Source organism: Ovis canadensis, chromosome 12 (assembly GCF_042477335.2).
Source record: "Ovis canadensis isolate MfBH-ARS-UI-01 breed Bighorn chromosome 12, ARS-UI_OviCan_v2, whole genome shotgun sequence".
In the NCBI taxonomy this organism is placed as follows: Eukaryota; Metazoa; Chordata; class Mammalia; order Artiodactyla; family Bovidae; genus Ovis; species Ovis canadensis.
In genome coordinates this window covers 75,330,985-75,353,454 of record NC_091256.1, presented here as the reverse complement: position 1 = coordinate 75,353,454, position 22,470 = coordinate 75,330,985, and the positions used below count along the sequence as shown (strand labels likewise).

At 41.4% G+C, this 22,470-nt stretch overlaps 1 protein-coding gene across 5 annotated transcripts in view; it reads left to right on the top strand.

The window, feature by feature from the left end:
• Window positions 1-22,470, top strand: part of NMNAT2 (nicotinamide nucleotide adenylyltransferase 2) — a 219,724-nt gene that overhangs the window by 34,572 nt on the left and 162,682 nt on the right. For 2 of the 5 annotated variants that reach the window (XM_069546266.1, XM_069546267.1), the window contains exons 4-5: window positions 16,281-16,373; window positions 17,108-17,253. In XM_069546266.1, coding sequence (XP_069402367.1) covers window positions 16,366-16,373; window positions 17,108-17,253 — 154 coding nt within the window. In that variant the 5' untranslated portion in view covers window positions 16,281-16,365. Of the gene's footprint in view, window positions 1-16,277; window positions 16,374-17,107; window positions 17,254-22,470 lie in introns of all 5 variants that reach the window. The other 3 variants (XM_069546263.1, XM_069546264.1, XM_069546265.1) reach the window with 2 other exon arrangements.

Genomic DNA, 22,470 nt, shown 5'->3' with positions numbered 1-22,470 from the left:
TTATCCCCCAAATTTCAAACATATCTAGGAGTTCAAGGAGAATTTGTAAATGTTGTGTTTATATTTTATGATCATCTAAGAGTATTCTCAGTCTTGTCATATATTAGTACTCATGTTTGTTTCTGGGTGAGTTTGCACTAATGAATACCTAAAGTAACAGCATATAATATTAAATGAGTGGAAAAGCATGTCAAATTCCTGTTAATTTGTATCTCTTAAAGTGATAGTAATTGTTCTGCATATATTACTGTAGTCATATTGATTAATTTTATCAGTTATGTAGGCAAAACTAAGATTTTGTCGTGATAACATTAATTGGAAAGGTATTTTCACAGAAAAATACTTTGGCTTATGTTAATAGTTTGAAACTTTGATTGGACATGATGAAAATGACATAGTGCCAACTAATGAGTAGCCACTAACCTAATATGTAAACTTATTTGCATCAGGTGAAGGATAAATGATGTCATGCTAATTATACAAAAGTAATGCTTTTAGCAGTTTTAACAGAGGAGTAAGAGAATTAAATAATCAACACATAACAGTTTCATACTGCAGATAGTTATATTCCTCTGATACAGTTTTCGTCAGCTCAGTCTTAACAGATTATTGGCAGAAGTGTGATAGTACAAACTTAAAAACAAATTTTGTACTATTTGGAGTTAAAAACAATTTCATTGTTTAGAATGAAAGGCAATAACAATAACAACAGCCCAAATTTTAGTCAGTCAGTCTCAAAAGTAAATTAAGTCAGCAAGCAAAAGGAATTCTCCTTGCCTTCTCCATCTTATTTGGAATTGGCACCCAAACCCTTTGAACAGAGGCAGCCTTACGATGTACTTAAGGAGGCAAGTTGGTGATCTATAAGGCACCAGGGCACTTGGCAAAGGAAATAATTAGGCCTTAAAATCCATCTAGAGGAAGAAGCTCCTTATCTAATTGACACAGAGGTGTCAAACGGGGCAATGGCAACTCTACTTGAAGAATCCTTTTCTTTGCCAGTTCTGTTGTATCAGTCAGGATACATATTGTTGCAAATCACAGAATAAGTGACAAAGACTGGCTTAAGCAATTAACGCATTTATCTAGAGGTAGTTCCAGGTTTGGGAAGCTGCTCAATTTAAAAAAAAAAAAAAAATATATATATATATATATATATATATATATATATATATATATATATATATATATCTTTCTACTCTGACATCCTTGAGTGTTGAATGTTCATCCTCAGATTTTCATCTCATGGTAACAAAATTGCTGCTGCAGCTCCAACATCACATTTTCATACAGTTGTATTGAACTCCCATCTCTATTTTTATCAGAAATAGGAATCATTCCCAGGAGTAAATTGCTCCTCCCACCCCAGCCTAATTTCCCTCATGTATCATTGGCCAGAACTGGGTCACATAGCCACACTAGCTTCCAAGAGAGCTGGGAATGACAGTCTAAAAAAGGAATAAGAGAATTGGCAAACAACAGTGTCTGCCACACACATGAAAGGAAAAGTATCTTTCCTACCATCTGTTTCAAAGGCAACCTCCAAGTCTGATGAGCTTTAAAAAAAGGGTCTCAACCACTCTTTTCTTTAACTCTGGAATTTCTTTCTTAAACAACTTTGCAATCTCTATATTATCACACTCATTCTGACTAATTAGAAAGAAGATAAATTCAGTTAGTGTTAGTTGCTCATTGTACCCAACTCTTTGCAACTCCATGAACTATAGCCTGTCCAGGGGATTCTCCAGGCAAGAATACTGGAGTGGGTTGCCATTCCCTTCTCCAGGGGACCTTCTTGACCTAGGGATCAAACCCAGGTCTCCTGCACTGCAGGCAGGTTCTGATAGTTTGATATAAACATATAGAATAATTTTAGTAATTTGAATGTCTTATCACTTTAAATGATACCTTTTCAGTGAGGACTGGGCTAGCCAGAGGCTAAGAGCTAATCCTCCGGAGGAGGATTTAATGAATGAACACTAAGCACCTGGGATAAGTGTAGTCTTTGTACCCAGTGGCTTTACCAAGCTTCTTAAGAATGTTTTTTCTGTCCTCCCCCTGCAGTCCTGTTTAAGGTGCTCATCTTTTATGTGTGTAGGGTGGAGGAGTGGTTAATCAAGGGAGCAACTACAGGAAACTTCCCTCATCCACACAATTCCGAAATCAGGGCCAGATGCATGCCAGTTACCCGGGGGACTGAGGATGGGCATCCTTTCACCAGATACTGAAGTGTCCTCCGGGCAGAAGGAATAAGTAACAGAACAGCTCCTTGAGAGTCCCCTGAATGACAGCTTGTTCATCCATCCCTCTCCCCTGCCACTTCTGAGTAGCTCCTTTTATGTGGCACTACCCTAGTGGAGACAGCTCTCTCTGCACCCCAAACAAGACCTCTTGCCTGTCTTCCCTTAGAGTAGGACTGACAGAGATGATAGGAAGTATGAGGGCTGGTGGGGTGGGGCGGGGGGGCTGTGTGGAAGGTGGACACAGACATCAATGGCCCCTGCAAAGAAGGTATCCCACTCACCATGAGTCTTGCTGGAGCACTCAAGGGTCCTGTCTTTAACATGACCTTAGAACCAAAGCTTACTCTTACTTTGCCCCAGTGTCTTTCCCTATGATAAGTCATGAGAACTCAGTCAGACTTTTAAGCACAAGAATGACTTTACTACAGTATGGGACCATTAAGCCAAGACTATTTACAAAATACCAAATTTTACCTATACAGCATAGAAAACTGAGCTCACTTTGCTCCTCAACTCCCCTACCAGGCCACTGGGGCCCTACTTCTCAGGGCTTAGTGACTGGGAATAAAACAAAGAAAGGCACGTCCTAATACTGAGTAAGGCAAAGGTCTTTATGACTGGACTCTGCAGCTTTTAGATTCAGATTTAAAATAGTATGCCAATCATCCTTGAAGTCTGAATTCCTCAATTCTGCTTCTTTCTTAAGCCAAAGTGATTTTTGTAGCCAGCAGCCTCAAGTAGGACACTGGAATTTGGAATCAAGGCTCTGATCTTACTTACTAGCTGTAACCTAGAGGAAGTCACTTAAACTCCCTGAGCCTTGCTTTCTTTCCTCATATGAAAAATCCATAACAGAAGCTACAAAAGCTTAGTTCACAACATCATTTATTACAAGAATCAAATAGAATGATACACACAAAAGCACTGTGAGCTGTAAATGGTTCCACACATGTAAACAATTATTGGTTCTTCATAAAAAACTGATGAGTTCTGCTCTGCTCTTCCCTCATAGAACCCTAGGGTTCTCTGCTCATTTTCTCTCTCTCTTTCTGGTCATCAGCTTTCATTCTGCTTGATTCATCCTTCCCATCATCTCCCTTCCCCGACCTGTGAAACACACACACAAACCCTATAATTGTTTCACCGATTATTCAAATTCCTGTCAATAAATTTATTATTCATTGCGTATTTACACTTCCAAAATAACTGTATTTATATGTAATTTGCTCTTGCCTACACAAAAAGTGGGTACAGTTAGATATGGCATTTAGGGCGATGTGTCAGGTAGGTTTCAATTCAGGATACGGAAACAACAGGTAGTTCAAGCAGAAAGGAATTAAAAACAAGGGACTAAGTGCTTACAAAATTCACTGGGAGTGCTAAAGAAGCTGAAGTTAGGGGCCATCACATGACTCCAGATTTCAAGGGCACACTATGACAGCTGTAGTCCACAGGAAGCTGCCAAACTGCCCCTCAACACCCTTGACTTTGGTGACAAGAATTTGTGGACTACTGAATGTGGGTTCAGACTTCAAACACACATCAACTCTGTCTCTTAGCAGCAAGAACAGTAATAAGACGGCTTTCACATCACTTGTGCCTTCCAAATCCCACAAAGGACATCCCCCTGATAGAATGTAATTATATCCAGAAGTCTTATTGCAAGGGAGTCTAAGAAATGTTATATCTTTCTTTCCAGGCCCTAAAATTCAGGAACCTACATAGAGGGCTTGGAGGACGAATCTCTCCTTCCAGCTGGCAATAAACTGTCCCGGGGAGTAACTCTATTCCTTCCACAATGAACAATACAACCATGGTCTAAAGAGATCTTGACAGGAGAGGGGAAGAAAAGGTGCACAGATCTTATAGTTAACAGGCTTTACAAATACCTGTTTGGATTTATTTGGGGCAACCCTTTTCTTCGTTTTTTAAACATTCAACTCAGTTCAGTACAGTTCAGTCTCTCAGTTGTGTCTAACTCTTTGTGACCCCATAAACCACAGCATTCCAGGCCTCCCTGTCCATCACCAACTCCTGGAGTCCACCCAAACCTATATCCATTGTGTCGATGATGCCATCCAACCATCTCATCCTCTGACATCCCCTTCTCCTCCTGCCCTCAATCTTTCCCAACATCAGGGTCTTTTCAAATGAGTTAGCTCTCTGCATCAGGTGGCCAAAGTATTGGAGTTTCAGTTTCAACATCAGTCCCTCCAATGCACACCCAGGACTGATCTCCTTTAGGATGGACTGGTTGGATCTCCTTGCAGTCCAAGGGACTCTCAAGAGTCTTCTCCAACATCACAGTTCAAAAGCATCAATTCTTCGGCGCTCAGCTTTCCTTATAGTCCAACTCTGACATCCATACATGACCACTGGAAAAAACATAGCCTTGACTAGACGGACCTTTGTTGGCAAAGTAACATCTCTGCTTTTGAATATGTTGTCTAGGTTGGTCATAACTTTCCTTCCAAGGAGCAAGTGTCTTTTAATTTCATGGCTGCAGTCACCGTCTGCAGTGATTTTGGAGCCCAGAAAAATAAAGTTAGCCACTGTTTCCACTGTTTCCCCATCTATTTCCCATGGAGTGATGGGACCGGATGCCGTGATCCTTGTTTTCTGAATGTTGAGCTTTAAGCCAACTTTTTCACTCTCCTCTTTCACTTTCATCAAGAGCCTCTTTAGTTCCTCTTCACTTTCTGCCATAAGGGGGGTGTCATCTGCATATCTGAGGTTATTGATATTTCTCCCGGCAATCTTGATTCCAGCTTGTGCTTCTTCCAGCCCAGCATTTCTCATGATGTACTCTGCATAGAAGTGAAATAAGCAGGGTGACAATATACAGCTTTGACATACTCCTTTTCTTATTTGGAACCAGTCTGTTGTTCCATGTCCAGTTCTAACTGTTGCTTCCTGACCTCATACAGGTTTCTCAAGAGGCAGGTCAGGTGGTCTGGTATTCCCATCTCTTTCAGAATTTTCCACAGTTGATTGTGATCCACACAGTCAAAGGCTTTGGCATAGTCCATAAAGCAGTTCATAGCAAACACCCTCTTCCAACAATACAAGAGAAGACTCTACACATGGACATCACCAGATGGTCAACACCGAAATCAAATTGATTATATCCTTTGCAGCCAAAGATGGAGAAGCTCTATACAGTCAGCAAAAACTAGATCAAGAGCAGACTGTGGCTCAGATCATGAACTCCTTATTGCCAAATTCAGACAAATTAAAGAAAGTGGGGAAAATCACTAGACCATTCAGGTATGACCTAAATCAAATCCCTTATGATTATACAGTGGAGGTGAGAAATAGATTTAAGGGACTAGATCTGATAGACAGAGTGCCTGATGAACTATGGATGGAGGTTCATGACATTGTATAGGAGACAAGGAGCAAGACCATCCCCCCAAAAAAAGAAATGCAAAAAAGCAAAATGGCTATCCGAGGAGGCCTTACAAATAACTGAAAAGAAGAGAAGCAAAAAGCAAAGGAGAAAATAAGAAAGCCTTCTTCAACGATCAATGCAAAGAAATAAAGGAAAACAATAGAATGGGAAAGACTAGAGATCTCTTCAAGAAAATTAGAGTTACTAAGGGAACATTTCATGCAAAGATGGGTTCAATAAAGGACAGAAATGGTATTGACCTAACAGAAGCAGAAGATATTAAGAAGAAGTGGCAAGAATACACAGAAGAACTGTACAAAAAAGATCTTCAGTTCAGTTCAGTCGCTCAGTCGTGTCCGACTCTTTGCAACCCCATGAGTCACAGCACACCAGGCCTCCCTGTCCATCACCAACTCCTGGAGTTCACTCAGACTCACATCCATCGAGTCAGTGATGCCATCCAGCCATCTCATCCTCGGTCGTCCCCTTCTCCTCCTGCCCCCAATCCCTCCCAGCATCAGAGTCTTTTCCAATGAGTCAACTCTTCACATGAGGTGGCCAAAGTACTGGAGTTTTAGCTTTAGCATGATTCCTTCCAAAGAAATCCCAGGGCTGATCTCCTTCAGAATGGACTGGTTGGATCTCCTTGCAGTCCAAGGGACTCTTAAGAGTCTCCTCCAACACCACAGTTCAAAAGCATCAATTCTTCAGTGCTCAGCTTTCTTCACAGTCCAACTCTCACATCCATACATGAGCACTGGAAAAACCATAGCCTTGACTAGACGGAACTTTGTTGGCAAAGTAATGTCTCTGCTTTTGAATATGCTGTCTAGGTTGGTCATAACTTTTCTTCCAAGGAGTAAGCCTCTTTTAATTTCATGGCTGCAATCACCATCTGCAGTGATTTTGGAGCCCAGGAAAATAAAGTCTGACACTGTTTCCACTGTTTCCCCATCTATTTCCTATGAAGTGATGGGACCGGATGCCATCATCTTCATTTTCTGAATGCTGAGCTTTAAGCCAACTTTTTCACTCTCCACTTTCATTTTCATCAAGGGACTTTTTAGTTCCTCCTCACTTTCTGCCATAAGGGTGGTGTCATCTGCATATCTGAGGTTGTTGATATTTCTCCCAGCAATCTTGATTCCAGCTTGTGCTTCTTCCAGCCCAGCGTTTCTCATGATGTACTCTGCATATAAGTTAAATAAGCAGGGTGACAATATACAGCCTTGACGTACTCCTTTTCCTATTTGGAACTAGTCTTGTTCCATGTCCAGTTCTAACTGTTGCTTCCTGACCTGCATACATATTTCTCAAGAAGCAGGTCAGGTCCAGATAATCACGAAGGTGTGATTACTCACACTCACCTAGAGTCAGACATCCTGGAATGTGAAGCCAAGTGGGCCTTAGGAAGCATCACTATGAACAAAGCTAGTGGAGGTGATGAAATTCCAGTTGAGCTAGTTCAAATCCTAAAAGATGGTGCTATGAAAGTGCTGCACTCAATATGTCAGCAAATTTGGAAAACCCAGCATTGGCCACAGTTCTGGAAAAGGTCAGTTTTCATTTCAATCCCAAAGGTAATGCCAAAGAATGCTCAAACTACCACACAATTGCACTCATCTCACATGCTAGTAAAGTAATGCTCAAAATTCTCCAAGCCAGGCTTCAGCAATATGTGAACCGTGAACTTCCAGATGTTCCAGCTGGTTTTAGAAAAGGCAGAGGAACGAGAGATCAAATTGCCAACATCCACTGGATCATGGAAAAAGCAAGAGAGTTCCAGAAAAACATCTATTTCTGCTTTATTGACTATGCCAAAGCCTTTGACTGTGTGGATCCAACTCAGAGTAGGAATTAAAATTTAACTACAGAGTGGAGCCAGCCATAAGCACAAAATGTCCCACACTTATGAAATCTTGCTATGTAGCAGACTGTGACGGTCACTGGGGTGTAACAGTGAATAAGACAGAAGCTGTTCCTGTTCTTATGGAAGTTTGGGGCAAGTTGGATAATAGAAGCATCAGAATGACTACCCAGGTTCAAAGCCTACCTTCCCCACTTATTAGCTGTGTGAACTTGGACCGGTTACTTGTCTAAGTCTCAGTTACTTCACCTGTAAGGTATAATCAAAGAACCTACTTAACTGAGATTCTGTGAAAATTAAGTGGTATAATGAATGCAGAGTGCTAAGCATACTGTCTGGTACATGGTAGGGTCTGAATAAACATTGGTGAAGAAGGTGAGCAAATCAAAAGGCAGTCATAATGCCGGACACAGTGATAATGCTGTGATACAAGAAAAACAGCACTTGTGAGGAGAGGCATTCACTCACACGTGTGGGGCTCACAGAAGGCTCTGGAGGTAGATTAAGAAGATTCAAGTTTGCATATACTGGCTGAGCGAGAGCATGCTACATTTGAAGCCTAAAAGAAGTTCCGTATGGCTGGAGTAAAGAGATAGGGTGTGGAGAGGGGGCAATTAGGAGCTGGATCCTGAGAGGACTTTAGATTCTTAAGAGTTTGGATAGTATTCTGAGGGCCATGGGAAGCCACTGAAGAAGTCAAAGCTAGAGAGTGATACAGTTTGATTTATATTTTAGAGAAATATCCCTTTGACTGGAATATGAAAGATGGCTTAGGGAAGGGAAAGATTGCTGGCAGGAAGTCCAGCCATAATTCTTTGGTAATTAAAGAGAAGGAGAGAGAAAGGTGGCCTGAAGCTGAAAAATAGCAGAAAGATAAAGAAAAATGGAACAATTCTGGAGATATTTAGAAAGTAATTGGCTGGAAAGTAAGATATGCAGTTTTTTCCCCTGTATTTTCCTTTGTCTTGCTTTATTCATTTCTTTGTTCATTTAAATTGAGAAACAAGGGCTTCCCTGGTGATCCAGTGGCTAAGACTGAGTGCTCCCAAAGCAGGGAGCCCAGATTCAATCCCTGGTCAAGGAACTGGATCCCATACACCACAACCACAAAATCCCACATGCCGCAGCAAACAGTGAAGGTGCCGTGTGCCGCAGCTCAGACTGGGCGCACCCAAATCAAAAAAATCAAATTGGGAAACAAAAATTATTTAGCAAACTTATTTTCTTAGATAACAGATCAGTGCTGTAACAGTGGTCTCCATGTGCAGATAACCCATGCTAGTTATTTAACATAGGAGACATTAGTATTGAAAATTCAGGGCATGGAAAAAAAAAAGGTGGAGTGGGGCCTGTATTTGCATTTGGCTTTTGCTTTGGTGGCCCTCAAATTCTGCAGCACAGTTTAGTGATCACCATCCATTCTCTTGTTAGTATAGTCTTTTTTTTTTTTTAAGCAAATTATAAAGGGGAATTCCCTGGCGGTGCAGTGGTTAAGGCTCCGTGCTTTCACTGCCAAGGGCCAGATTCAGCCCCTGGTCAGGGAACTAAGATCCCACAAGTCACATGGTACATCCAAAATAATAATAATAATGAGATATAATTGACATATAACATTAAATTACGGGTTTCCCTGGTTGTCCAATGGTTAGGGTTTTGTGCTTCCACTGCAGGGGGCGCAAGTTTGATCCCTGGTTGGGGAACTAAGATCCTGTAAAAACAACAGCAGACCAAAAAAACACATTGTAGTCATTTCAGCAGTACAACATAATGATTTGATTCTATGTATGTATTGCAGAATGATCACAGTAAGTCTAGTTAACATCTGTCCCCATACATAGTTACAACATTTTTTTTTTCTTTTGATGAGAACTGTTGAGATGTACTCTCCCAGCAGCTTTCAAATATGCAATACATTATTGTTAACTATAGTTACCATGCTATTCGTCACATCCCAGGATACTCTTTAATCTGAGCTACATCTCTAGAGCCGTCACAGAGGTAATAAAAAGTATCGTGCCACACCATCTTTGGCATTCCTTGTCTAGTTCTTACACCTGTTTTTCCTGGGGGAGTTTAATTTTGGGGTGTTTGGGATATTAGAAGTGGAACTTCCACTTGTTTTCTATATCTCCTAAATTTGAGAAATGATGGGATTGAAATTCTGGGTTCTATCTGACTTAACCAAATTGTGAGGTATTGATGTAATGGAAAAAATATTTTGTATTTTAAGTCCTCTATCCTTTATTTAATGCTCCCTTGAGCCAAATGTGGTTTCCATTTGGGTGACTTAAAGGAGGGAGGCAGAGATAGTCTCAGATGTCATTTCAGGGAATTATTTTACTTCGTAATCAATTATACTTCTTGCTAAGTCTGTTAGAACTGATTTTCCTACCTCCCGTTTCTCTTGGGAAAACTTTATAATGAGTAGTGAAATCTTTGGTCTCAAGAAGAAAGCAGTGACTCGTTCGTGCCCCTCACCCCATCATCTGAAAGAAGCCATGACAAATGAAGCAGCAAATTTCTGAACTAGTTGAAGAAATTTTTTTATTTTTAATGGTATGCAATGCTTATTGGTTATAAAGACCCATGTATATTTTTTTTCTTTCACTGTGGTGCCGGAAGAATTGGTATGTTTATAATTGATAATCAGGTTTTAAAATTTGGCAATATCTTTTGTTTTTGAAACACGATTAGAATTAGAGAAATTTCAAGTCTGAGTAAGAGTCTGGGGATTTAGAGCTGGAGAAAGGGGGATCTTAATTTTTAGGATATTTTTCACCCCAGAGACACAAAAATATTTGCTTGTAAGGAAAATGAGAGAATAAAACCAATCACTTTAGCTGTATCCCCGAAGATGATTATTTTGAAGAGAAGTGGAGAAAGCAGAGAGAACTATACAAATGTAGAGAAGTGAAGAGAATCCCAAGGATTCATGGGTTTTTCAGAATAATATTTTTTTCTCATAATCATATTTTTACCAAGAAACATGAAGTAAATATTCAGTATCTGACACGATCCCAGGAACTAGGGAGCTACATTTGTGTGTGTGACTTTGTGCACTTCTGATAAAGGATGATTCCTAATATGAGGAACCCAGCTTCATAAACATGGAATTGTTTTACCCTGACTTGTGATGTAAGTGTGTAAAAGCAAAAGTGTTAGTCATGTCCAACTCTTTGAGACCCCATGGACTGTAGCCTGCCTCTGTCCATGTAATTCTCTAGGCAAAAATACTGGAGTGGGTTGCCACTCCTTTACTCTAGGGATCTTTCCAACCCAGGGATTGAACCCAGGTCTCCTGCATCACAGGCAGGTTCTTTATCATCCGAGCCACCATGGATGATTAACCCAGACTAAGTAAACGGGGAGATAAGTGAGCATACATACCCACTCTGCTAGACTTCACGTATGCACATTTCAAATCAGACCCAGTAGACACTTTAGCCTGCCCATCAGAATAGATATTTATTGCCAGGAACGTTCTGGGTTGGACTCTCTGCCTTGAGCCTTTTGGAAACTGAACTGGCTGGAGCATATTGCAAGGTTTAGGCTGTAGGAGAATGACTCAGGTTCTTTTTCAGCCTAAAGCAATTACCCAGCTGTTGGAAAGTTGAAATATTGAACCAAATTATATTACCTAAGTTACAATAAACACCCCTGAGAATAGATCATGATATATGTTAAGGTACATGTGTTATGCAAGGATTGACATTCCTATTAATATTTCTATATCTTGTGAACCAGCCTTGGAATCTTCCCTGAGAATAAGTTTGTTGTTAGTATGTTTTTTGGTGTTTGTTTTCATTGGTTGAGATATATATACACTATTAGCACATTAGCACATTTCCAAAGTCATTACCCTGTAAGATTGGAACTCGCAGAAACACCCTTGATAAAGTCATCAACAGAATAATTAAATGCTCACAAACAATAAGTATTTTGTATATGACAACTACAGAGTTTGGCCTAAAACTGATGATATGCTTTAAAAGAAAAAAAAAACTCATTTATTCTCACATGGTCTTATTTAAACCATATAGAACCCCTGTAAATACACAGGACATGTATTATAGTACAGCAGTCCCCCCTTATCAATGGGGGGGATACGCCAAGACTCCCAGTGGATGCCTGAAACTGAAGATAGTACTGAATCCTATATATACTATATTTTACTCTATATATGAATACCTATGATAAAATTAAATTTATAAATTAGGCACAGTAAGAGATTAACAACAATAATAATATAGAACAGCTACAACAATATACGGTAATAAAAATTATGTGAATGTGGTCCCTCTCTCAAAAATTTCTTCTTGTACTTTATTACCCTTCTTGTGATGATGTGAGATAATGAAACACTTGATGAGATGAAGTGAGGCAAATGACATAGCATTAGGCTACTATTGACATTCTGAGGATTTTTCTGAAGAAGGATTGTCTGCTTTGGATGATCCTGGATCATTGTTTGGATGTCAGGAACAGATTTTGTTGGTGATTGGGGGTCCCAGAAAGATGGAGCCAGAAGGCGCAAGATTTCATCCTGCTAATCAAAACAGCGTGTAATTTAAAACGTATGAATTGTTTATCTCTGGAATTTTCCATTTAATATTTTCAGACCAACATTGACCATAAATAGCTGAAACCAGGGATGAGGGTGGACCACTGCATCTCCAGGCTTAGCAATAAATGACCCAAAGCCAAACAATTGGCAAGTGACAGAACCAAGATTTGTTTTCAGTGTTTTTCTGTTTCAGTTCCAGAGCCCTCTTTGGGGATACACAAATTAGAGATCAGCAGCAAAGAAAATTACTAGAGTCAATTAGAATCACAACCAATTAATCAAATCTATAGAATTTAAACTATGCCTTAAGACATAACCTACAAGACTGAAACATATTTATGGCATTGTATTACAAATTCACATTTCATTGTTACTCTCTGAGCATTTTGTATTTAATTCATCAGTGAATATTTATTGACCACTATTCTGTGTGGGAAGATTGAATTAGACATTGTTTTCTTTCTTTTTATTAAAATTAACTTGTAGAGTGAGTGCCCAGTCATTCCAGCAAGTGTTTTGTTGCCTACTTTTCCATTTTTCCTCTATAGAGGAGGGGAAAGCCTGAAGACTCCGTAAGGCAATTCTCTGTTCTTCAAACTCTGTTACAAAGTTCCATTCTCTCATTTATAAAGTGGGTATCACTTATTGACCATCTACTATATGCTAGGTGTTCTACATACATTACTGGTAGCCTTCACAACTCTGTGGCTTGGTGTGGGTATGCTGCTGCTGCTGCTAAGTCACTTCAGTCCTGTCCGACTCTTAGCGACCCCATGGACTGCAGCCTACCAGGCTCCTCCGTCCATGAGATTTTCCAGGCAAGAGTACTGGAGTGGGTTGCCATTGCCTTCCCTATGGTGTGGGTATAGTCATCCTTATTTTTATGAATGTATAAAAATGTCCAGACATACCTCAGAGATATTGCAAGTTTGGTTCTAGACTACCACAATAAAGGAATATGGCAATAAAGTGATCACAGGGATTTTTTTTTTTTTTTGGTTTCTCAAAGCATATAAAATTCATGTTTATACTGTACTATGGTCAGTTAACTTTGAAATTGCGTTGTCTTAAAAAATGTACATGCCTTAATTTTTAAAAATGCTTTTTCTGGCTTAAAAAATGATAGCCATCATCTGTACCTTCAGCAAGTCATAAAGTTTTTGCTGATTGAGGGTCTTGGATGCTGATAGCTGCTGACTGATCATGGTGGTGATTGCTGAGGTGGGGGTGGCTCTGGAAACTTTTTGAAATAAGACAGCAATGGAATTTGCTACATCAGTCAAACCTTCCTTTCACCTGAACACTTACAGGCCACTGGAGGGTTATTAATTGGCCTAATTTCAATATTATTGTGTCTCAGGAATAACAAGGCCTGAGGAGAGGGAGGGAGATGAGCATTCAGAACACAGATTTATCATTTAAGTTTGCCATCTAACATGGTGTGGTTCATAGTGCTCCTAAACAATTACCATACACAACTGATTGCACAGCATTGTAATAAATATAATAACAATGGAAAAGCTTGAAATACGGTGACACAGAGACCCAAAGTGAGCAAATGCTGTTGGAAAAAACAGTATGGGTACACATGCTCAACTCAGGGTTACCACAAACTTTCAATCTGAAGAAGAAACAGTCTCTGTGAAGTTCAACAAAACAAGATATGCCTGTACAGCGTAGCAGTGAAACAAGACGAGACAGCCTTGGATCAACAGCAGGGCCTTCAATTAAAAGTACCTGGGATTGAATCTGGCTCCATACTTACTCCTACCAGTTATTTCATTTTTGTCTTCTCCCTTATGCACATCTCTAAAATGGGATAAAATTATTTGAACTCACAGAATTTTGGTGTTAAATGAATTAACATCTGTAAATGGCTTTCAGTGCCAGGGCTTCTGTTGATAGTGAACGTTAGCTATTCATTTGGTGCATCCTGGAGCTGAATCTGAGCACCTCTTTTTCTTCTTTTTATGTATATCTGTTACTCCCAAAGTGACCTCATTTACTCCTATGGTTTTAAATATAAAACTATACTGATGACTCCAAAATTTATATTTCCTGCCAAAATGATACTTTTCAAATGTAAGTCATCTCATGTCCCTTCTCCATTCAAAACCCTCCAGTGACTTCTTATCTCTGAAAAAGCCAAGCCCTAACAAGGGCCTGTAAGGCCCTATCTGATCTGTCCTACTTTTCCAATCTGTCTCCCACCACTTTCCACTCACTTTCTTTTCTCCAGCAGTACAGGTATGCTTGTTGAAGACTCCCAAACACTCTTGCTCCTCAGGCTCTTTGCATCAGGCTTCCCTGGTGGCTCAGCTGGTAAAGACTCCACCTGCAATGTGGGAGACCTGGGTTCGATTCCTAGGTTGGGAAGATCCCTTGCAGAAGGGAATGGTTACTTCCCTTCCATGGAATTCCATGGACTATATAGTCCATGGGGTCCAAAACAGTTGGACATGACTGAGCGACTTTCACTTTCACTTTCTTTCAGGTTATGTTCTTCCCCAGATATTCAAATGACACACTCCTTCACTTCTTTCAGGTCTTTGCTCAGATCCCATCTTACTGGAGAGGCCGTCTAGGACCACTTAAATAAAGGAGGATTTCCCTTTCTTTTTCTTCTCACCTAGCTTTTTTTTCCTTCCCATTGTGATGTCTGTCGTCATTGTTATTCCTCAGTTGCTAAGCTGTGTTCGAAGTTTGCGACCCCTTTGACTGTAGCCCGCCAGGATCCTCTGTCCATGGGGTTTCCAAGCTAAGAATACTGGAGTGGGTTGCCATTTCCTTCTCCAGAGGCTCTTCCTGACCCAGGGATCAAACCTGCATTTTCTGCATCAACAGGCAGATTCTTTACCACCAGAGAAGCCTATGGTATCGATTACCATCATGTTTCTTTTGTTTTTTTAATGATCTGTTTTGCCCTCTAGAATGTGAACTGTATTAAAGCAGGAACTTTGGTTTGCTCACAGCCCCTAAATCAAGTGCCTGGCACATGGCAGACATTCAATAAATATTTGTTGTCCAGCTAGTAAGTATCAGAGTTTCAAACCCAAGTCAGGCCCCCCTAAATATCTCCTGCTTGTCTACCACACTAGTCTGTACCCCATATCAGGAAAGATACAAAACCATTAAAATATACATTGATTCTGATACTTGTCTTTAAACTAGAAATTTTATGCATATTAGGATTGATTTGCTGTTCAGCATAATTTAACAAATATTTACTGTACACCACAAATACATGCTCTTAAATAAGAAACAATGACCCATTAAAAGAGGTAGAAATTTACCTAAGAATCTAGAAGCCCAAGAAAGGTAAATGGTTGTACTTACGGATCTCTAAGTTCAGAGTTATTACATGCAACTAAAACTAATACAATGGGATATATCAATTATATCTCATTTTTTTAATGCCATTTTTAAAAAATCTCGAGTTATTAGCTCTGTTTTTGTATCAGACTAGAACACTTGGTCATCCCTGAAACTTTCTTTCTCCATCTTTCTCATTCTCTGTCTACTCATTTACTTAAGCCAAATTTCTAGACGCTTTTTTAGATTGTTCTTTCTCCCTTCCTTCACATCTAGTTCATTTGCAAAGATTGTAAACTTTACCAACAAAACTTATCCCGAGACCATTTTCTTCTCATCAGCTTTGCCTCTATAAAACCTAGGCCGAGGACAACTCCACCTGCCAACCTACCATTGGGATTCCCTAAGTGCTTTCCTTGTCTTCCCATTTTCCACTAAGAAGCCAGAGTGATCTTATAAAAATGTAAATTACTTGTCATTTCCCTGCCTAAAAGCTTCAGTGGTTTCCTTTTGTTATTTCTCTCTTAAGTTATTTCTTTTAGAAAAACATCCAAACCCTACCCTAGCCTACAAGCCCTCCTTGATTTGATCCTGATCACCAGTCCAATCTTCTCTCCTAGCATTTTCCCCATTATTCATACACTCTGGCCCTTCATTTCTAGGAGGACAATGAACCCCTCCTTGCCCCAGAATATTTATACTAGCAGCTCCTTGTCATTTAGGTCACAGTTTAAATTTCACCACCCCAGAGAGGCCTTCCCTAACTTCTTCATTTCAATCAGTCCCCTCTCCTCCATTCACCCTCTGTTCTGTCAGAGAGTGAATTGCATTCACTTACTGTGCATGGCACAATCACCATCTAATATGTTCCTTCTCTGTTTATTGTCTGTCTCTTTCCAGTAGAATGTAAACCTGATGAAGACTGAGACTTTGCTTTACCAGCAGGGTTTATATCAGAGGCTAACACATCGTGGACACTCAAACACTTATGAATGGGTAAATCTTTGTCTGAATTTTGATATCTTATGTAAGATCACAGTAGTTTTTAACACAGCTTTAGTAACTCTGTGACATCCGTGTTCTCATTGCTTCAGCGCACAAAAGGAGCAGTATGCCAGGAGAAGGATTCAGCTTCCTCCTATATCTTGGCAACCACTTGGTCAAGCTCTGGACTCAGTTCAGTAGTTCAAAACCATGAGATAAGGGGGGAAAGACAGGCAGAAATGAATACTCCCCAATTGATCAATTGTTATTTCTCACTTAAAATTTTGGGAGGGAGAGAAAGAAAACAGTTCTTAATATCAAACACCTTTGGAGCTGGAAATGTTAGAGAAAGTTGATGTCGACAGAAAAAAAATGTTCGATTAGGGGAGGAAAACTAATTCAAAATGAGAAAAGAGAAAGGGCTCACACCATGCTGATCGTTGCCTGTTGGAGTGCTCAGGATTGGGCTTGGGTACCACAACTTGATTTGTAGGTAAACACTAAGGAAGAGAGGTGAGGTGGGGTAGGGTCAGAGAAAGGGAGGAGACGGAGACCAGCTCGAGAGACGCGAAAGAAGCTAGAAGGAAAGGAGAACGGAGCTTAGCATATACAAAAGCAGCCTCGGATCTTGCCGGAGCTGCAAGCGTTAAAGGGAGGCGGGGAGTGACGCGGTTTGCGTCTGGAGCGGCTCTTCGGAGTCCACAGCATCCACCACCGGAGCCTCGCCTTCCTTTCTCCCTCTGCAGACACATCGAGACACAAAAAGAGAGGCGACCCCTGGGCCAGCGCGAGGGACCCGCCCGCGCCATGACCGAGACCACCAAGACGCACGTTATCTTGCTCGCCTGCGGCAGCTTCAATCCCATAACCAAAGGGCACATTCAGATGTTCGGTGAGTCCTCCCGCCCACCCCCGGAGACTGCTTCCGCCTCTCTCCTTTCCCCGGCACCTGTGTTTTCCAGGGCGTGTGACGGTTTGGTTAGTGCCCATTCGGACGGGTGTGCTGGCTGATCCAGCTGGTGAGAGGTCAGCCCCTCTATCCTGGGCTCCCGGCAGGGGATGCCAGCTGCTCTTTCGAGGCGTCACTCGCTCGGGCCAGACCCGGCTTGCTGGGGGGCCATGGGGTGGGGGATGGGAGGGGCTGGAGGCGAGTGTTGTTTTGGGTTGGGTGGGAGGTCGAGGTTTGAGGGCTGGGGTGCGGTGGTTGGTTTGGCGACTTGGCGAGTGGGATGGGGGAAGAGGCTGGGGCGCGGAGAAGGGGGAAGGGGGTCGGAGATAACCTGCTATTTGTTTAGGTTGGGCTGAAAGCTCGAAGGAGTTAATGATGTATAGGCTTTGGAGACACAAACACACACACAACACACCAGGAACTGGGCTGGGCTCAAGGAGATTCGTTTATGGTTTGGCTGATGGTTTCGGGGGCGGCCCGGGGCAAATGTTTGAGGGTTGTGGAGCGTGTATTACCCGCGCGAGGCGGATGGCTTAGTGAATGTGGAGGTGGGGGGACAGGGGGCGGGGGCCTGGGCTCCGCTGCCGGGACCAGTCGACTAGGAAGGGGAGGAGGCGGGGCGGTCGCTGCGGGCGGCCCTCTGCGAGCCGGTGTTGAAGGATGGGGCCCAAGTTGGCTGAGGCTCTGCCCAGGGCGGTGATGGCACCCGCAAGGCTTGCGGCGTGCGAGTGTGTGTATGAGTGTGTGTGTGTGTGTGTGTGTGTGTGTGTGTGTGTTGTGTGTGTTGGGGCGGGGGGAGAGGGCATTGTCGCGCGTTTTTTTTCAGAGGCTTTGGGGCGAAGAGAGAGACGGAGCGAGCCGGGGCTCCTGGCTGCTGGGTTGAGATTCAGGAGTGGCGAGGGAGAGGTGATCCTTGCCCTGAGGCGGTCTCGGGCCACCGATGCTGCTCGGGTGCTGGTGCCGAAGGACCCGAAGGTGCGGGGGCGTGCGCGTTTAGACTCCGAGGAAGGGTCGCGAAGGTCACTGTAGAAGCAAGGATTGGGAAGTTAGAAGTTGGGGTGCTTTTTTTCTGGCACTGAGGGAAAAGAGGAAAGCGAGTGGGCCGGGGGTGGATGAGTGAAGGACGGAAGGCCTCAACCCGGCCGGCCAGTGAGGCGCTGTCCGGAGACGGTGGTGCTGAAACGCAGGGCGCGCCGGAGCTGCCTGCCGACACACGTGTTTACCCCGAGCCTGAGGAATGCGTGGGCCCTCCTAAAGGCTGTTTAATGAAAGCCACGATGTATTGGTAAAGACAAGGCAAAGTAGCTTCGAAGAAAAATATTCCTCTTTTAAACTAACAGGTGAGTTGAACTGGGCACCCCTAATAAAAACCTCACGAAAAGAGTATACTTTGAGCAGAGTGCGCATCGGATAGGCACATTCATAGGATCCTAGGAGGGAGACTGAGGTAGCCATCTCTTCCTCACCGCGGTACCTTCACTTTTAAAATCGTTGGGTCAGCAGCTGGTGCCAACTTACCTATTAAAGACTGTTGTTCAGGCATGAGGGTAGAGTAGAGCATGTCATCAGCCTTCTAAGCGAGTATCAGCGCCCTGGGAACACTCTTTTCACTTTCTTTTGATTTTGGTGTCTTCACTCCTGTTCTTCTCTGTGAGTCTTTCCTCTAGCCATTTTATGTTGCTATACTTTATTCCTCTCAGTTACTCGGGGGCGGGGCGTGGGGGGGGGACTTTCCTGTGGAATTCCGTGGCTCTAGAAATCTTTAGCGGGCCAGGAGGTACTCTCCCTTTCTTCCTGGAGCCAAGGATGTACTTAATTCCACTTGTTTTGTATTGCAAGAGGGGCAGATTTAGATTGAGAACAAAGGATTTTGCCTTGAGGCTTTGTTAAGTTGCTGCTGACCTGCCAATTCTCCATGACTTTAGAGGAGAGAATATAACAAAATAAATATGGATTACAGTAGAGAGGTTTAGACTTTTTGACAGTAGTGAGTTTTGCTTGCCAGTGGAACTGAGGAAGAGGAGAGAATATCTGTCAGCAAAGCCTTTTGAGTGTCCATTATGTGTAGTCCAGAGAGCAATGTGACAGAGGATATGGTGTGCCCACTGTGGCTTTAAGGAGCTTATAACCTAATGAAGGATTTAGCACATATACATTGAAAAGGGAACAAGAACCCAAAGTACATATTAAGCTATTTTTTGTTGAATCTCTTCTGGGAATCTTTGAGCTAGTGGTAAGTTTTGTTAATTTATTTTTGTAAAGCAGCTTCTGATTTACAAAGCATTTTCATTGTGTATGTCTCTTATTCCTAGTAGGAAGCTTATAAGAAAGCATCATTATCTCCATTTTACAAACAAGAAACTGATGTTCAGAGGCCAAGTGGCTTTCTTAAGTAGCTTAAGTGACATGGAGAGTGGGTGGCAGAACTGAGACTTGAGCCCCACATTTCAGATTCCTCTTGAATAGGCCTTTGCACTGTACCAAAAGTAGAAAGAAGTGCTCACTAATCTTCTGACTGTATAATTCCATGAACTCTCTTTTCTTCAAGTATATACTAACAGATTAGAATTAAATTTACCATCAACTAAGTTTCCTAAATATGCATTTCCTTAAGAGCTCTTCCCCATTTCTAAAGAAACCAATCATCCATGATCTATTTTCTCCTTTTAAATGACTTAAAAAAATTTTCCCCCAACAATACAGAATTAATGCAATAAAATGATCAAACTTTTTAAAGATTCTTGAAATTAGTAATAGAAAAACTTTTAAAAGATCCAAACAAGGACATCCCTGGTGGTCTAGTGACTAAGACCCTGCCATCCCTTTGCAGGGTGCCTGGATTCCATCCCTGGTCAGAGAACTAGATCCCATGTACTACAGCTGAGTTCACATGCTCCAACTAAAAGAACCTGCATGCCCCAGTGAAGATCAAAAATCCCATATGCTGCAAATAAGACCTGCCGCAGTCAAATAAAAAAAGATTCCCCCATGGCTCAGTGGTAAAAAAAAAAAAAAAAAAATCCACCTGCAGTACACAAGACATGGCAGGAGCCTCAACAGGAGCCATGGGTTCCATCCCTGGGTCAGGAAGATCCCCTGGAGGAGGGTGTGGCAACCCACTCCAGTATTCTTGCCTGGGAAATCCATGGACAGAGGGTTGCAGTCTGTGGGGTTGCAAAAGAATCGAATATGGCTGAGAGACTAAACAACAAACAGCAAAAAATAAATTTAATTAAAGACCCAAATAGGACTTTGAAATTAGACACCTTTATTAGAGCTCCTATATTTTGAAATCCAATTTTGCTCACCAAAGAGAAAAGAGACTGTAAACAAAAAACAAAAAAGTGACATTCAGAACTAAAAACTCACTCTTCATCTCTGTAAAGTAGTATTTGTACAGTTCTCAATATTTATAAAATATTTCAGAATGAACTTGTCCTTTGATTCTGAAAGAGGAATTGATATTATTCTTGTTTATGACTATGGAAACATGTAAGAAAAGATCAATATTTGTGATAGAGATATTTGACACCTATATACTTAACTGTAACTAAAATGCTTTCAGGTATGAATAAAAGGTTTTGGCAAACTAGACCCCTAAACCAATGGTGTCTTATTTCATGTCTGCCTTATTACATACAAAAATAACATGAGGCCAGAAAGTCTCTCTTTTTCTTTTTAACCTGTAAATTATTAGTTATTAAGCATGAGAGATTATATTTCAGTAAAACTTTCTTTGCATTTGTATTGCCTTGTTTTCAATAAATATGCCAGTGGGAAGGATCTCTGGGTCAGGAAGATCCCCTGGAGGAGGCAACGGCAACCCACTCCAGTATTCTTGCCTGGAGAATCCCCATGGACAGAGGAGCCTGGCTGCCTACAGTCCATGGGGTCGCAAAGAGTTGGACATGACTGAAGTGACTTGGCATGCATGCATGCATGAATGCTAGTGGGAGATCAGATAGTAAGTTTAGACAGAAAAGTAAGGAAAGACTGATCAGATTAACTTCCATGAATAGTAGAGGAATTGAGGGACTTGGTCACAGAAGAAATGTGTCCTGTTTATTTGATGAGTGCAAAATAACTGGATTTTCTGGTTTTTCTGCTTCAAAATATTTGTGAATTGAACAGTTGGGTTTTTTGAAAAGAGACATAATCCAATTCTGTTTCTCTTGAAAGCTAATGAAGACAACTTTCTACTTGCTGTGAAATTGGAATTGCAGCCCCTATTGCTACAGCTAGAATCATAAGAAAAATGAATTTGAGTTGCTACCAATATGTAGAGAACAGTCTAAAATCAAGAAATTGTTTAGTGTGTTTGAAATGCATATTTTTTAAAAGGTCATTAAGCACTGAGGCTCATTAAGTGGTGCTTTTGCACCACTATTTGATACCACCCTGTAAGTTAAACTGGATAGTGTTATCATCACTCTTTTATAAACAGCAAAGCAGAGGAACAGGTGTAAGTCATTTGTTTACAATCATAAAGCAAAAGTCAAATAGAATCAATTTCCTGATACACAGATTCTATATCTCACCAAAGATGCTTTTTTATTCCTTTAATTGCAACAGCAATTATGAAACGAGGAGCCATTGAACTTAGTTATCAACAAAGGGTATTGAGAACTTTATAAATTGTTTACCTTTGCAACACAAACCACCAACAAAATATATTCAATAAAGATATCTGTTCCCAATATCTTATGCTTATAATAAGGAAAAAGTGAAAGTGAAAGTCTCAGTCATGTTCGACTCATTGCAACCCCATGAACTATAGTCTGCCAGGCTCCTCTGTCCATGGAATTCTCCAAACCAGGATACTGGAGTGGGTAGCTGTTCCCTTCTCCATCTTCCCAACCCAAGTCTCCCACATTGCAGGCAAATTCTTTACCGTCTGAGCCACCGAGGAAGTCTTATAATGCGGACAAGTTATTTCTTTTCTCAGTATTTGTGTATTGTCCATTTAACTGTGTGGCCGGGACATTTCCTTCACCACTTCTCCTCCTTCTCCACTCTTCTGTTACCACAGCTAGCTCCTACTCATCCTTCAGATTTTAGCTTCAGCAGGGGAACCTACACTGACTCCTATATTAAGTGTGGTTACCTGACATTTGATCCTACATAACTTTATATTTTCCATGTTATAACTCTAATCTCATT